The sequence below is a fragment of the Nuphar pumila genome, chromosome 12 (assembly GCF_984573655.1).
Source record: "Nuphar pumila chromosome 12, dmNupPumi1.hap1.1, whole genome shotgun sequence".
In the NCBI taxonomy this organism is placed as follows: Eukaryota; Viridiplantae; Streptophyta; class Magnoliopsida; order Nymphaeales; family Nymphaeaceae; genus Nuphar; species Nuphar pumila.
The window spans coordinates 35,112,806-35,127,680 of NC_143260.1; the positions used below are offsets into that span (position 1 = coordinate 35,112,806).

Below are 14,875 nucleotides of genomic sequence, written 5' to 3' on the forward strand. Positions count from 1 at the left end.
GTTGGCCTCAGGGAAGATCTTGTTAACACAAAACTATCATCTTATGAGCATTCTTTATTTAGGAGTCAATGGGTTGGGTTTGACCTGGACCCTACCCATACTAAACCCTATAAGGTCAGGATTTGGTGATATATAAGAAGGCCCCGATTAGAATCTGGGTCAGACCTGAAGGGTCCGATTAATATATGGAGTTGGGTATGGTTTGTGAAATTTCATATCAAGGCCCAACCTGACTTCCAATTAGGATCCACAATTTTTCAATATAAAAATGATAAAACATATTATTTTACTGGGTATGGTTTGAGTCTGGTTTATGTATTCATTATAGGATCCGGGCATACTTTATGTTATGGTGAGCCTGATTAGACCTGGGTATGAACCCGGACCATAATCTCAAATCAGGTTTGGGTCTGGTTTTCCTTGGATCCAAATCAAACCCGACACGTTGGCACCCCTATTTAGGAGCCACTTGGGTATTTTGGTACTACGTTAATATTTGGTCTTGTCCTAGATTTAGCATGATCCAAATGCTAAGGACAGGCTCTTCAAGTGTTCTTTTTTAACGAAGAATATGATTTTATGAACCAAGAAAATATTGCACATTGCAAGATTTTTCTAGAGATAAAATCATGCCTACGAGTTATAATAGGATAATTCAAAAGCCAGTTCCCACTAACCAAACCTTTTAGATCATATCTATAATGTTAGTTTTATGAAAAAACAGCCCAAAAAATTCAAAAAGAAAAAGAAAAAAACTCATTTAGACGCCTGACCATATATACATTAACCTTTTGGCACGCTAATGCATATATGGTAATAAATAAGAAGACCCGATTAAGACCCAGGTCTGGACCTAAAGGTCCGATTAATACATGGATCCGGGTATAGTTTGTGAAATTTTATACCATACCTGAGCCTGACCCGAGTTTCGATTAAGCCCCACAATTTTTCAATGTAAAAATGATAAAAAATATTATTTTACCAGGTATGGTTTGAGTGTTCTTATCAGGTCCGGGTATGATTTTTCTTATAATAAACCTGATTAGACCCGAGTCCGGACCTTATACCATACCCGAAAATCTAATCCAAGTCTGGTTTCACCTAGGTCCCAACCAAACCCGGCCACTTGACACCCCTATCACAAGATCAAAGACCCAGTAGTGTTGCTCTACCTACCGTACAAATGTCTAGAGGCTTGCAATTACGGTTATGTGGGTCACACACATTCCCAGACCATTATGAAAGAACGACCTCATGAACAGGAACAAAGATGTGGTCATAGACATAACATATGCACATCCATCCAAAAGGGTTATTTTCAGAAAACACACCCAACTTTGCCTGCTAATTCTAGTTCATACTTAAAAAATACCTAGAATTCAAAATCATACCTGATAGTTTTATCTTCAGCTATTCGAATTCATATCCTGTTATCTATTCTCCCTTTAATCATAATTAAATAATTAATAAATCTAAAAATTATACCAAGTTTACCCAATTCGCTTCTCTTTCCCCATTTTACTCTCATAAGGGTAAAATAGACTTTTTCAAGGATAAAATCATGAATTTGAGTGAAAATAAGAAAGGCCAACTTAGGGGTTGACCACAGATACGTTTTTGGTTAACCATAACATAAATGAGGTATGCATTTGAATTACCAAATCTTTTGGGTACGAAACTGAATTATAATTTTTTTGTGTAAGTTTTGTAAATAACCCAGTAAAAAGAAACATGTCTAAAAATGAAGAGGGTGAAATTTTCTCAGGAAGCACTTGACAAATTTATTGTTACACCAGACATCTTTGCTTTTATTTGATTGTGCAGTTTGTGTCCAATTACAGTGTGTTCACATAAAAGAATAAGATCCATCGATGATAAATAATGCACACATTATTGTATAAGCACAATCAATGAAAACTGTTCCAAAGCCCGCTTCAATTCCTGTATCAGTGGTGCAGCTCCCCTGTCCAAGTTTTGAAATTTTAACTTGGCACCCTGGTTCTGCAAGATGGTTGGAACACCATCAAACCAGGATCCGGCTTATTCTTGTCAGGCATGGCTAAAAATGTAGCAGGCTTATCCACAGAATAATATGCTTAGTGGATTTAAAATACAATCCGGATACTTTGGACAGTGGATAGATCAGATTAAACTCTCGACAAAAACATCATAAGCTGAAAAAAATAAAATACACGCATACAAGAGAGAGAGAGAGAGAGAGAGAGAGAGAGAGAGAGAGAGAGAGAGAGAGAGAGCACACCTGCTAACCATTGCTACATCACTTGCACACACCAATTACTGATATTGGAACTGAAGGTTATATTAAGATATGGTGCTTCTGTAACACCCCACGATAGAGACAGCCCAATGCATGTTTTGAGCAGAACTATGTAAGCATCACCACATGGAGAAATGATTACAAAATGGCTATCATGTTTTTTCCCCTGCTTGTTTTTTTACAATATTTTACCATTTTCATCATTCTAAAGCATTTTTATATGCATGTAATATGAAATGAAACCAGCTTCCACCTTTCAGTGTTCATCTGGTTAACAAATGAATGCCATGGACGTGAATAAAGTGAAAGTGGATCTTGTTAGTCAAATTTGTAGCCAAAACCAAAATAACAACAAAAGTCATGAATGCTATTCAGAGACATCAAAAAAAAAAAAGGAATTGTGCAATGCCATTTAATTTAATAATAAATAGCAATAAGATTTATTAAGAATACAAGAAATGAGCATAATGAGATTTGGGCATAAAAAACTGAAAGCATCAAAGGTCTAACAAGAAATTACCACAGTGATGCCCTTGGAGATGATAACACTCCTTCCTGTTCTGGTCCGTCCTTGCCAGGCCCACCTCCCCCACTGGCTGAAAGAACTTTCCCTTGAGAATCATTCTGAGTTTTGCTCTCATCAACCTTACGAGAACCAAGATCTTCAGTTTTATCTGAAGCGTTCACACAATACATCTGAAGCCAGCGATCGGTCTCCCATAGAAGATGCATGATACTCTCACGTGCATTGTAGCCATGACTCTCAAATGGAAGAACCACAAGTCGGCAGAGTGCACCATGCCCTTTCAGAGCATTGAAAAATCTATCCGACTGAACCGAAGCAAAATAAAAAGAAAAGCTGGATCAACCAATTTTCCAATAACCATAAGAAGAATAACAATAACAACAACAATTACTCAGTAACAATCATCAAATGCCAAAGTGTGGAACAGATTAAAGCATATTTGTGTATGGAGCTGGATGTTTTGAGCATCACGTATAACGTGCAATAATATATTGTTGCTTACTTGGACATTATATTGTATACTACAATACAGTACTTGTCCACTGGCCATACTGAATAATACTAAATTGTTAATCAGAATATGCAAGTTTATTTGTCTGGGTTGGTCAAACACAATAGCTGGATTGGTAGAGGTCTTGGTTCAAATCCCCCAAAAATACTATTTGATTCTCACATGTTGCCCAATTGGTCTAAAGTACTGGCCATCATAAAGCAGGATTTCTCCAACAGCACCAGCACAACAAGCCACTTGTTGGACAAAGCCCATTCTAGCAAAAGATATGCTGGCTTCAGCCTAGCCGGCAAAGCAAGCAGGTATCTACATACGTGTCAAAATCCATAACTTTATTATCACATATTATATACAACATATATATGTAGATTCAAATAGCATTCCCATTATATCTCTTTGCTCCATGCTTATATTATTACTGTCTTAAAAGCCAATTCAGGTGCATAAATGTGTGTATGAATGAACTTTGGGTGAATGAACTAAATTTATGTGGCGGATACAATATCACATGAATAACATCCTAAGGTAGTCCTAAAAGTTTGGGGACATCATAGATCTGATCGTAATGACACTTCCTTTCTTCAGCTCTTTAGGTCAGTGACATGCTCAGACAGAGCTGAGTAAAAGAAGCAAGAGATCAGGCAAAGAAAAAGCCTTGAAAGGCCTTGAAAGCTAAAAACGTGAGTTATTATGCAATTATGTGCACCCCATTCATTAGTGAGGAGTCGTGGTCTTAAATCCTTCATACCTGCATTGTCAGTGTTCCTGGATTGTTATCCTCTTCCCCATGAACAAGCAAAATGGGCTTCTTGATTTTGTTAGCAGACATGAATGGGCTCATCTCGACGTATGTATTAGTTGCTTCCCAAAGTGTTCTATCCTCATTCTGTAAAGTCACATGGTCAGAACATACATATTTCTTGATGATGGCATAATGCCATGCCTGAGAGGATGTTTGTATCATAAGTTGACATCTGGCAGTAGGTGTAAACTACCTGAAAACCAAATGGTGTAAGTGTTCTATTGTAGGCACCAGAGCGAGCAATGCCACAACTGAAGAGATGAGGTGCATGTGCCAAAAGGTTTGCTGTCATAAATGCGCCATAAGAATGCCCACCAACTGCTATTTTATTTGGATGAGCCACCTGTAGAAACATCTCTTTCAATATATGGTACGTAGCATGCATGTCAGGATTACCACAGTAATGTCAGAGAACAAATTTGTACAACTTACCCCTCTCCGTACAACTTCATCAACTGCAGCCTCTGCACTAGCAACCAACTGCTCAACATACCTGTTCATCGACCAATAGAAGGCATTGATTTAGTACAAACAAGAGCAGATATGGACCATATAAACCTAAAGACAATATAAAACAATAGCAACAACTGAAATATGTCCATGGCAGAGCTACTTTACTTCTTCCGTGTGACAGTGGTACAAGAGAAGATTACTAAAGCAGGATACTGTTCAAACAAATCAAACTTTATTTTGACATGGTAGATTAAACTGAATGTTTTTATTTGAAAAAAGACAAAGAATAGAACTATATCACTTTCAACCTTTTTCTTATTCATCTTAAATTTGATCATATTCTCAGTTATTCCAAGTTCTTAAAACTTCCTTGTGTCACTTGAGTTGCCTAATAGTTTAATTTCAAAAACATACATGAACGGCATTTACAAATTTGTAGCCAGATTATCAAGCGATTTAATTAATGACATTATTGAACCTGGAGCATGAGCCTCAACTGCATAAACAAAATCTCCATTGCTAGGTCTTCAAGAAAATGCAAGGCCCATTTTATGTAATCTAGGTTTCTCCAATAAATTTACAGATGAAGTTGCCGGGTTTCTCTCATTATCTCATATACTCGAAAAGGATCAACACACCAAGACTGTTAAGCATGATACATAAACTTTTCCAAACAAAGAGTCCATCATAGTTTTCTGCTGATTGTCATTGTTAGAGAAGGTACATGCCCTTTGTTCAGCAAGAAGAAACAAAGAGGAGGAATAGAAGCAAAGAGAAGCAAATAGAAGAAGATGAACTTCATTAAGTGAGAAAGAAGCGTTACTACAATGAAAAAGGGGTTGACCCCCTCACCCTAACATATTATTTCCTAAAATTCCCTTACAACTTTGGTAAAATACAGTAAAGTTAAAAAGTACATGAATACCCTTAAAAACAATACCATGTACAGATGGATAAGGGTAGCACACAAGTGGTAATACATTATACATAACTCTTAACACCCTTAACATGCCCCTGTAAAATAAAAAAAAGATGACTGGAACTAGTCACAGGATCATGGTTGCAGTAGTGAAAAAGGGACATAGCATCTTGATACTGATAAGATGTTGTGAGGAAGCACTCTTAAATCAAGATCTGAGATCAGTGAACTATTAAATACTTAGGATGGATTGTGATTTCATAGAAGAAAAAAAGCATATTATGATGAAACAAGCAAGCAATGTCGAATGAGATGGTTAAATTACCTGTCATTTGCCTCCTCATCACCCTCTCCGATGATTGGGATTGTTGGTCCAGATAATATAGCAAACCTGCAAGGTTACATTTACAATTATCTCCAAAAAGTATCCAAACGATGTATAGAAAGGGAAAAAAGATCTTATACTATATGTCCGAGATAAACTGCACTAAAGATACGGTCATGCCAACATGTATAGCATAAGCAACAGTAAGAGATACCATAATATCAAGACAGCCATCAAATAAATGTATACAAAAGATGCATCAGAAATAAAGGGAATATATCACAGTACCCTCTAGTTAGCCAAAGAAGGGCTGATGTTGGACCTATTCCTGCAAACTCATTGGGGGAACCACGGACTTGTCCAGCTGCATCTTTACTCTTAAACTCTCCAGGGTAAGACCAAAACAAACAAGGAAGAGGCCCATCCTTAGAAGGATCATAATTTGGAGGCAAGTATAGAGTAGCAGTAAGCTGAACACTGTCCTTGCGTTGGTATTTAATCAGCTCTTTCTGCAAATTAGCCAGTTGTGGATACGGATGAGGAAATTGTGTAATTTGGTGAATTTTTTTATCCGGCCAACTCACTAAATAATACTGAGGGTTTTCAGTTTTTGATTCCTTGGAAGTCAATATTCTCAGTTGGTCAATAGGCAAATCACTGTCATTCTGGTCTGACATTAATGCCACAACTGTTTCATAGTATTTTTCCTTGTCACTATGCCATATTCGCTCCTTGTTGCCAGTATTTCTGTGGATAGAAATAATTTAGTCTCCATCTTGATATCGAAAAAGCTCAGGATGCAACATCTATTACTTTTCATGAAATAAAAAAATAATAACTGTTTGTAAGAACATACATCTCAAATAAATCAAGAAATGGGATGTTCCCTTCAGGTGTTGCCCCACTTCCATTCAGCAAAATATACGTCCCTTCATCATCCTTTTTAATCTTTGCTATGACATAGGTTCCAGCGGATGTTCTCCTCAACACAGGAGAGCCAGGATCAGAGTACGCGTCTTCCGATGATCTATCAAACAATATGCGCAGATTCACTTCTTTATTCCCAGGAGCTATAACCCATGTTCTAGTACGCCTTGTCTTATACCAGGATTCGTAAACTAATGCCAAGGAGTCATCACACCAAGAAATGCCACTGCAAGGAGAAAATATCAGAAATGTCAAATCTAAGATTCTGAACAAAGATGGGTAATAAATGTTTAGAAACCTAATATTCTCAACAGAGACTGAAATCATGAGCTCTCTCTCTCTCTCTCTCTCTCTCTCTCTCTCTCTCTCTATATATATATATATATATATATATATATATATATATATATATATATATATATATATATATATATAAACTGTTTGGTGTAAACCAGTTTCACATGAATTGAGATTTTCAGGGGTTTTTATTTTTTTTTTTTTTGAAATTTGACCATAAGGATGTGATCTACATGCTTGGTTTTGTTGGAATCACTCTTGAATCATCTGATTTCAACCAGTGTTATCAGTATAGTATCGTATGGTACGATAAGGTGTATTGCAGTATCACTAGTCCATGTGATACGATATAACCCCCTGGATTAGAAAATGTATTGTATCGGCCCATATTGCACTGTATCATATGATACACGCAATTTTTCACTTTTTTGTGTTGAAAATTTTCAAGTAATTTGTTTTGAATTATCTGTTACTTTTAGTGACAACTTTTTACATAAATAAAACTTTAGTAGAGTTCTATTCACTTATTTGATAAGCTATGCAAACAAAAAAATAGAAGTTTCTTCTTAATTTGTTGTGATTACAAGAAAGAAGATAAGTAAAACAAATATTATTATGGAAGAACACACATTATTTAACTCTTGTGCTTATTGTAATTAGTGAAACTAATTAATGAAGACATTATGAAACTTCATGTTTTTTAATGCCTACTACTTAGAAATGACATATTACTTTCTTTTTTTTTACTTTTTAATATTTAATTTCAGACTCTTTTGAGAAATGTAATGGATACATTGTTGTAATAAAGCTATTCTAAATTTTATTTTATTTTCGTATTAAGTGATTGTTATAATTTGTTTACTCCACCTTTTTCTTTTGTTTGTTATCTAATGTGACTCTTTAATAGTAAACCTTATGTTTGGTCAGTTGTTAGTTTGTTATCATTTCACATGTTATAGTTTCATAATGCCTGAATTTGATTTCTATTTTCTATTTTATTTTATGATTTTTCAAAAATTTCTATTTTTTTGAAAATTTCCTGTTTTTTTGTGTATTTTTTATTTTTTGTGATTTTTAAAATGAGATTTTTTCCGTATCTTAAGATACATCCATATTGCCAGCCCTTTCAATACAGGATATTGTAAACACCCCAAATTTTCATTCACCTCTCCGACATTTCCACCAAGCATCATCATCCAGCCTTTGAAATCGCTGAAGGGCAAAATGGTCATTTTCTGAAATCGGAACTTGCAAAAGTCCAAATTGCATCTGAACTCTCAAAATTTCTCTATTTTAGCTCAGATGTTCAAAATTCTACTCCTGACAGGAGACGGGAATCTTTAAATCCTGATTCAAGATTATATTTCATAAGACATGTCATTGCATAGCATTGCATGAGCATTAAATATCACTGCACTGCACAACATGTCATTTCGAGATCCAGAACTCTCGATTTCAAAATTTTCAATCCAGATTTGAATTTCAACTCTTTTTAAAATCAATTTCAAAACCCTGGGTCTTCAAAATTATCAATTTTCCCATTTTACCCCCAGGACTCTGAATTTCAAAATATTTTCTCAGGAAAACAATCTGGATAATTTTCGATAAGGATTTTGATTCTAGCCCTTTCATATCAGATTTTGCCCTTTTGTCAAACAATTTCAAATATCTTCCTTTTACAAAATCGCCCTACAGGGGCCATCTCTTTTCAAAATTTCTGTTTTGCCAATTAGTCTAGATTTTATGAAAATTCCAAAAAAGAGGCTTTGTTGTCTTGTCCTTATTTTCAATAAAGAAGCAATGTGGGACCCACATTGAGGTGGTGTCACATAGGCTTTTCTTTTGAAAATCCTAAGTTTTGAAAAACCCAAAAATATAGGAGCCTTGTCCCTGGATTGGCGCCACTGGACCATTTTCTCTCTCCTTCCATTGCTCTGCCATATGTCAGCGTGGGGTTCACCTAGGGGTGGCGCCACAGGTCATTTTCTATCTCCTTCCATCCTCCGACACGTGTCAGTGTGGGGCCACCTTAAGATGCTGCCACATGTCATTAGACATCCTCTTCATTCCATGCCACGTGTCAGTGTCCACCATCTTCACCCTGTGCCATGTGTCATTCCAAGGTCACCAGGAGATGCCACGTGTCATGTGTTGCCTTGTCCAGAAAAAGTAGAGTTGTCTCCTTCTGAGGTGGCGCCATCTGAGGTATTCTCTCCTGCAGCAGACACGTGTCATTCCCTGCTCTTCTCAGAAAAAGCAAGTGACACATGTCACACCCTGCTTTCCTCAGAAAAAGCAAGTGACACATGTCATTCTCTGCTCTTCTCAGAAAAAGTAAGTGACACATGTCACTCCCTGCTTTTCTCAGAAAAAGCAAGTGACACATGTCACCCTCTGCTCTTCTCAGAAAAAGCAAGGGACACGTGTCTCTTTCTGCCTCCTTCAGAAAAAGCAACAATTCAAATATTTAAACTCCAGGCTGAGGTGGCGCAAATCCTGAAGTCTCCTTCCTAAATTCATTTTTTGAGATGGTGCCACGTGTCCCTTTCCCTCCTTTTCCTCCCTCTTGCCACATGTCACTGTAGGAGCCACCCTGAAGTGGCGCCACATGGCCACCTTCCATCCTTCCAGAGCCAACCCAATTTAAAATTCAAATGCCTCCTGAGGCGGCGCCATTTGGAGAGCCTCGTCCAGCTTCTGACACTTGTCAATGTGGATGCTCTGAGATGGTGCCACATGGCAGTCTCTCCTCCTTCCAGAATAAAGCAGAATTTGAATTTCAAACTCCAAGACAATACCCTCTGAGATGGCGCCACATGGAGGGCTCATATTAAGCCTCTTTGAATTTCAAAAATTTCTATAAATACAAGGCTCCACGCCCAGCCTAGGGGAGCTCCTGCTTGAGATCTGAACTTCAATTTAGAATGTCAATTTTTCCTTTCTCTGTTTCCCTCTGAATTCACGCCCTCTCTGGAGTCCCTCATCAAGGTAGTCGCCCGTCTCTGAGGTGTCAAAGCAGCAAAAGAACACAAGGTGAGTCTCTATTCTAATTGATTTTATCGAAATAATGCCTTTGTCTTGATTTGTATTTTCGTTTTGAAGAAAAGGCTCGTCCAAATGATGGATCGAGCTATTCTCATAAAACGACGTATATCAAAAAAATATAATTATGCTTCTTTGATGATTTCTAGCATTCATGCATTTAGTTAGATTTAATTTATATTTTATTTCATTAATTTAGCATGTTTTATAAGTTAATTAGGTTTAATTCGGTGTTTATTTCAATTCTGCTCAGTTTCAGTAACTCTCTGTTTTTGTCAGTCAGTCCACACGTCATTTCATGTATTTATTTTTCTTTAAAAATGCCAAAAAAATCACAGTACGCGTCCCTAGATGTCCCTAGCAATCTGCCAAAAATTCGGAATGATTTGAATTTATTTACTGCAGTAAATGTTCAAAATGGTAGGTCGGATTTTGTTACCCGGGAGGCGTTTTGAAAATTTACTTCCGACTTGTAAAATCGAGATCTCTTTCATATGAGATCCGATTTTCGATCCAAAAAATGTCCTGAACTCGGGATGTTGTCTAGTATTTAAGATGATTTTCTCAGATTTTTCTGAATTTTTTTGATGTCTGACAAAAATCTGAGAGTTCGGGACACGTGTCAGAGCCTGATTTGGGTCTCTGAGATTTTGGATCGACTTAAGGCGATTGGTTCTCTTTAGGTATTGCTCCAAATCCGAATCTGTAAAAAGTGAATGTCATATTCGGAATGTCCTCTGTTTGCATCTGAAAGCTTATGATTTTTAGAACAGTTTTGGCATCTGTTTCAGATTTTTCTTGTCAGTCTCCTGTTTTATGATATTTATCTGCTATGTTGATTTAAGCATGAAAAGTCGTATTTTTATCTCTGTTCCTGTTGATCAAATGCCGAAATCATAAAAATGAAAGTTTTTTTTGTGTGTCGTTAGTTCCTCAGTTAAATATCAAAAATTTCTATGGTAGGATGCTAGTTTTTATGCAATTTTACATCAGATCGGGTTGATTTTGCCTCCGTCAGAACCAAATTCTCGTTACCGAACTCACCGTAGTTCAAATCCCGGGGTTGTAAAAGGCAAAATTGCTTATTTTCATGTCATTTAGCAGTCTGCAAAATCTCAGATGTTTCTATGGTGGAATTATCGTATTACTGCATTAAGTGTTGCATTTGGTTCGGGTCCGTAGGCGAAATTCTCCCTTTTTAGGATTTTCTTTAAATTTTAGCATTTAAACCATGTCATTTCGTGAGTTTTAGCATTCTAGGCTATTTATCAGAATAGGTAGATTCTTCATACCGAATTTGATAGCATTTGGAATTCATTTGATGCTCGGTTTAGCCATATCATCAAAACAGGGCCCCGCAAGACCCTGATCCAAGCGAAATCAAGCGAAATTCGTTATTTTTTTTTATGAATGATAGCATGTCAAAATTCTGATTTTACAGTCCTAATGTGTTTAGCAGCATGTCATCATGCCTCATACTACATTTCATCATCATTTGTTTCAATTTGAATTTCAAAATCTCAATTTTATCAAAATTTCCTTTAAAAAACCCTGATTTTAAAGGTGTAACCTTAATATTAGGGGTATTTTGGTCATTTTGACCACAATTTCGAGTTTCAAAAACTATTTCTTACTGGATTTCTTGAATTTACATCATTTCAAATATCAAGGAAGCATGAGAATAGGGTTTATATCCAATTAAGTCCAATAGTTTCATAATATTATTGAAAATCTTGGAAAAACCCACATATTTGAACTAACTCCATTTCAAGCTTGGCAGGGGCATTTCAAAGAAGGAACTGAAGTCTGCAATTTCCTTTTATTTCATTTATTTAGTGATGTAATAATGTAAATTTTGAAATAAGATATTTAATTTTCTGCTTAAACTAGGATGCATATCATATAGTTTAAATTCCTGCAATATCCTGTTTATGTGATTCATGCATTTTATTTCAAAAGCACCATGGATGTACATGAATGGCACGTGCACCAACTCTTAGGGAGTTAATGAACTCGGTGGAATCCATATTTACGGCCCTAGTCGGAATATGAACGAGACCCAGATCCATCATTTCTCTACCAGTCACATTGAGCCTACACTCTTAGGCTATCTTAAAATGCACATCATATTTCCAATTTTGCAAAGTATTGTGCATTAAATCAATTAAGCTCTGAACATGTTCATGGCCACAGTCAGAATATGTGAAGGATTTATTTTGACTTAATACATATTTTTCCAACAAATTTCTTAGAAAATCTTTCAAAGTGCATTCATTCACTCATATCATTTGCATCATGAAATCATTGGTTTTCTCATGATTTTCTTAAGAAAATTTCATTCTCAAGAAATCGATTTCTCAAGAAACTCTGAGAATCTTTCAAAATCGGTTTTCCCAAGTCAAGTTTTTCCACAGTTTTCCATGGAAAAGGTTATTTTCTCAAGATCTTCAAAAGAAGTCTCTCACCTTTCTCAAAGATCAAAATCGATTTCCAAGTGTTTCAAGGCTAAGATTCTTAGGATTTCAGTTTCCCGAGTTTCAATTCTCCCTCTCCAAAGAATTTTCCAATGAATTTCAATCATTTTTTTAAGAAATCTTTCAAAACTTGAAGCTTTTCCTGACAAGCATTTTCTCTTCAAATGTTTTCTCAAGAATTCTTTTCATTTTCTCAGGATTTTCATCCATTCATGATTTTCCCACACCTTTATGAACTTTCTCGTGATTTAAAAACCCCTTTCATCTGAATTTCCTGAGAAATTGACTTTCCTTGAGAAATATTTTTCAACTCCAAATATTTTCCAAGCATACATCATGTTTTTCCAACTTATATTTTACCAAATCTCATAGCACATGCCTGAATTCTCTGTGCATTTAGGATAGAACACGATTTTTGATGATTTAACTATGTCAAGCACAATTTTGGTCCTTGGTTCGATTACCCCTGTTAAAGGCGGCAGGAACGGTCGAACCTCGTACCGACAGGTCGAGCCCCATCCCATGGATTTTCCCGCAATTTTCAAAACGAAGGCGAGTATTTCAAAACATTTTCCAAAATCCGGTCAAGTTTGAATCGCGAAAGCATTTCCCTTTCTCTTCCACAAGGAAGGGAAGACGAGAAAAATTTTGCGACGATAACAGATATGACGATAATTACAACATTGATTTCAACACGTGAGCAGGTCGTTTTAGAGCTTGAAAATCAATAGCCTATAATTTTCGTAAATATTCAAGCCTCAAAAGAATGTATTTTTTCATTGAAAAAAACACAATCCAAGTGTACACACCTAGCAAATGGACCATGCTGAACACATCTGCAAAGTCTGATTTGCGAAACAGCGGTTGAAAATGACTAGTTCTATGTGAACTAACCTTAGAGATGTGATTTAATGGTTTGGTTGGCGGAATGGCGGAAACCAGCTTTTGGATCATCTGATTATAACACATAGACAGGTTTTTGGAAGGCTTTAAAAATCAATAGCCAACAAAGTATCAAGATTTCCCAGCTCATAAAATCATGCTTTTTCAAAAGAAAAACATTATCCAGAAGTTGATTCCTAACATTTGGACCAGAATAAACACATCTATGAGGTCTGATTGAGTCAACATGACTCACACCTATGATTTCCAGCTCATTTAGATGGCCAGGCTGTAAAAGTATCTTCAACAAGATACTAAAGTCAAAGGAACGATATAAATGTGCAAGCATACACACACCAAGAACACTTGGAACACTTGTGCACCAAAAGCACAAAATACGAAATCACAAAAGTGCAAATGCACTCATAAGTTTTATAAACACTAAAATGGTTGGGCAATAAATCCCAACAACCACTACTAAATACAAGAGAGAGTGCCCATATTTATAGGGCTAAAGGAGACCTTGGAAGGGGCTCCACATAGTCGTTGGAGCCCCTCCAACGGTCACAAATGTGACCGTTGGAGGGGTCCAACGACTAGTGTGTTGGGCCCCTCCCAAGGTAGGTACAAGGTATTTATTAAATGAAAAAAGAAAAATAAAAAAGGGAAAAAGAAATTACAAAACATATTCGAAAAAGAATATGTGTAAAAATGTCTAAACTACCCCTAAGACTAAAGATAGAATTATATATATATTTTACATATATAATAGGTAGATACATATACATATATTATATATATGTATATGTATTACCTTATATATGTAACATATATATACGAAGTTACAAGATTGAGTTACATAATTTAACACCCCCCCTCAAACTTAGGGCAGGATGACCGATAGTTTGCCAAGAAGGAACTTGAACCGCGGAGCACACAAGGCTTTGGTAAAGAAGTCTGCCAACTGATATTCAGACGTAACATAAGGAAGATCAATGACTCCTCGGAGATATGCTTCACGAACGTAGTGACAGTCCATTTCAATGTGTTTGGTCCGCTCATGGAATGTGTGGTTTTTCGCAATGTAAATTGCGCTCTTGTTGTCGCAACACAGCTTGGTGGGCCCTTCTATTGTGACTCCCATGTCTTCAAGCAGTTGATGAATCCAAACAATCTCCATGGTAGTAGTTGCCATGGCACGATATTCAGCTTCTGTTGAGGAGAGTGACACCTTTTGTTGCTTATTGCATCTCCATGAAATCAGTGAGTCACCTAAGAATACACAAAAACCAGTGGTGGAGTGACGGTTATTTGGGTCACCTCCCCAATCAGAATCAGTATAAGCGATTAATTTTAAATCTGAAGAAGATGACAGAAAAACTCCCTTGTTTAGAGTACCCTTTATGTATCTTACGACTCGTAAGATGACACTCATGTGA

General features: G+C 36.4%; 1 protein-coding gene across 2 annotated transcripts in view; it reads right to left on the reverse strand.

Moving 5' to 3' along the window:
* Positions 1-1,780: 1,780 nt before the first annotated feature.
* The window catches only part of LOC149820660 (putative glutamyl endopeptidase, chloroplastic), a 39,330-nt gene continuing 26,235 nt past the window's right edge, over positions 1,781-14,875 (reverse strand). Inside the window, exons 8-16 of one of the 2 annotated variants that reach the window (XM_089983458.1) lie at positions 6,671-6,967; positions 6,103-6,561; positions 5,815-5,880; positions 4,550-4,610; positions 4,311-4,460; positions 4,064-4,201; positions 2,799-3,109; positions 2,261-2,338; positions 1,781-2,001 (exon numbers count right to left, since the gene is read on the reverse strand). In XM_089983458.1, coding sequence (XP_089839584.1) covers position 2,338; positions 2,799-3,109; positions 4,064-4,201; positions 4,311-4,460; positions 4,550-4,610; positions 5,815-5,880; positions 6,103-6,561; positions 6,671-6,967 — 1,483 coding nt within the window. In that variant the 3' untranslated portion in view covers positions 1,781-2,001; positions 2,261-2,337. The remainder of the gene's footprint in view (positions 2,002-2,260; positions 2,339-2,798; positions 3,110-4,063; positions 4,202-4,310; positions 4,461-4,549; positions 4,611-5,814; positions 5,881-6,102; positions 6,562-6,670; positions 6,968-14,875) is intronic. The other variant, XM_089983457.1, reaches the window with a different exon arrangement.